The sequence below is a fragment of the Poecilia reticulata genome, linkage group LG10 (assembly GCF_000633615.1).
Source record: "Poecilia reticulata strain Guanapo linkage group LG10, Guppy_female_1.0+MT, whole genome shotgun sequence".
NCBI classification, from domain to species: Eukaryota; Metazoa; Chordata; class Actinopteri; order Cyprinodontiformes; family Poeciliidae; genus Poecilia; species Poecilia reticulata.
The window spans coordinates 2,563,784-2,566,212 of NC_024340.1; the positions used below are offsets into that span (position 1 = coordinate 2,563,784).

General features: G+C 40.1%; 1 protein-coding gene across 1 annotated transcript in view; it reads right to left on the bottom strand.

Moving 5' to 3' along the window:
• Positions 1–459: 459 nt before the first annotated feature.
• sh3tc2 (SH3 domain and tetratricopeptide repeats 2) overlaps positions 460–2,429 on the bottom strand; it is a 23,275-nt gene continuing 21,305 nt past the window's right edge. The window contains exon 21 of the mRNA XM_017307001.1: positions 460–1,565. Coding sequence (XP_017162490.1) covers positions 685–1,565 — 881 coding nt within the window. The 3' untranslated portion in view covers positions 460–684. The remainder of the gene's footprint in view (positions 1,566–2,429) is intronic.

Below are 2,429 nucleotides of genomic sequence, written 5' to 3' on the forward strand. Positions count from 1 at the left end.
ACTCATCCATCCAATCTTGCACCTACACACTATAAGCTGAATTTTCTGTAACTTTTAAACCAGAAATGTACATACACTATGGAAAGACAATCTTTTCTTTTCCATTTAATTAAATTGAATATCAAAAAGTGGAAAAACARATGGTAATGTATCTTTTTTACAGTTTATGTACATATTTATGGATTCATRCCTACATATTTAGATTAAACTGGGTGCACATTAATATACAATCAGTGCTCCTCTAATGTAATATTCAGATTTTTAAAAAAAATCAGTTTTACAGGATAGTGTTGAATTTTAGAAAAACTGACAACAWAAAAGTTTTCCGTTTCTGATATTGGGCAGTTTTTGCCTAAATTTATAAAGGATTTCATGGTTATGTGTTTTGTTTCTTGKATCCTACGAGCTAACAACGTCCTCACACTTCTTAAAAATGCATAAAATAAACACTCAGCAAAYAAAATAAGACTTTTTTTTAATGTGTGCATTATACTGCAATGTAGAAAACAAGKTACATATACAGTGCGCTTTAATAACTACATCAGGGAAACAGGCTATGCTTTGATTGATTTACAGTATAGACATCACTTACTAAAAACAAAGATAGCCAATCGGCTGGAACGTTTCGATCGGTTTTCTGGCTATAAAACCTGCGGCCAGAGAAGAGGAAGAGTCTCTGGAATGCTATGTGTCAGCATCTGTTTGCTCACTGTGTGCGTCACAAAACTCATATTCCTCCGTTTGTCTCCGAGCATTATTCTTACTTGCAGCTTTAGCATTGTTCATGGTGGTCGGACCCTTCCGTCCAGCATCACGGTCTGTCTGAGTCGGATCAGTTTCTTTAGTCGGGGTGCTTTGTTCATCTGGAATATCTGAATCYGTGTCTCTGGCATCCGTGTGTCTGCTGAGATCACCTGTGGGATTTGCAGGTATTTGACTCAGCATGCTCTGGTCAGAATTCAATTCCGAATCCTTCCCTTCGGCCGGATTCTGGTAAGTGTCGGTGGTGCTGCTGGAGTCTGAAATGTGCTCCTTAGCTGTGTCAAAGGATCCTGTTATGACGCTGTCGCTGTATGACTGACTCGCAATGGTGTCCGTCTCAGAGAATGAAACATCGAAATAGCGACTGTCTGTGTCACCAGGGCAGTGACTGTGATCCTTCAGACCATAATCTCCCTCAAGATTCATGTCCGTCAATATTTTCCCAGAGTCAGTCTTGACCGAATGAGYTCTCGCCACCGTACTATCTACGAAATCAAAGGTGGAGTGCGTGTCATTCGCACTTTTTCTGTACGCAGTATAGACGTTCRATAAATTCTCCCTTTTTAGGTTGGAATCACTGTCTGGGGAGCTTTCAATTCCAGCCAGGACTTTCTTCAGACTCTGAGCTCTGCCGATGTACAGCTGGCACAACTGGGCATCGGGCATGTGGCTCCCATGGATCTCCGCCAGCTTCATGTACACCACATACAGAGCTTTAGGGTTACCTTTGTCCTCCAGAGCGGCTGCAAGTGCTAAATAGAAGTACCCCGCTGCATCAAAAGCATCCTGCAAAGGTGCAGAAGGGAAAGGTCAATTAACATCATTTAACCTACACACAGCGCTCCAGCTGTTGTAACTTCAATGTATCTTATTGGAACTATATGTGATGTGATNATTGGTTGTGTTTAGAGACACCAAAGAGATGCTTAGTTTGCTTATATCTTGGTTCAGACATATTATTCTGCATTTTGACCAGAAAACACAATCTCTGGTCTTATCTAACCATAGCAACTTCCTCCACCTTTTTATTGTGTTCTCTGCCTGTCCGAGCTTTTTCCTKTCAACAAAGTCTTTCTCCTTTCCACTTTTCCCTAAAAGTCAAAATTGTGGAGTGCACAATTTGTCTTGTCCATCTGAATGATAATATTCTTGACTTTGTTCCTTTTGAATTCTCTCTCTATTTCTTCCCCCCGGCTGGTGGTAGGTCATGTGGCTGCAATTTGTTCCATGTATTTTTCATTTTCGACCATGAATTAAACAAACTTTACTGGGGGTAATGTTTTATGACTTCACCCTGCTTTACAGTTTTCCATCCCTGAGCTGCTTGCCTTGTTTGCTCACTAATATTCTCTATCAAACCCACACAGCACAGCTGTTTTACACAGATTAAGTAGCTACTYTAATATTTTTYTTCCTCACTGTGAAGCAAGTTGTTAATGTCTCTGGTGACTCCTGATACTTTCCTTTCAGCAGAGAAAGAAAATAAACAGAGAAAAGCTCAGCTGCTGTATTGTCTCAGAGTGTAAGGCAGAGCCGTAAAAAAAAACACACACAAAAAAACGGACTACAATATGCACACATCTGCTGGTTGCTTAAAATGAAAAATGTGTTTTTACAGTGATTATGAGAGGTCAAGAACGTTTTTTCTTGAAATTAGTCCTGCAAGT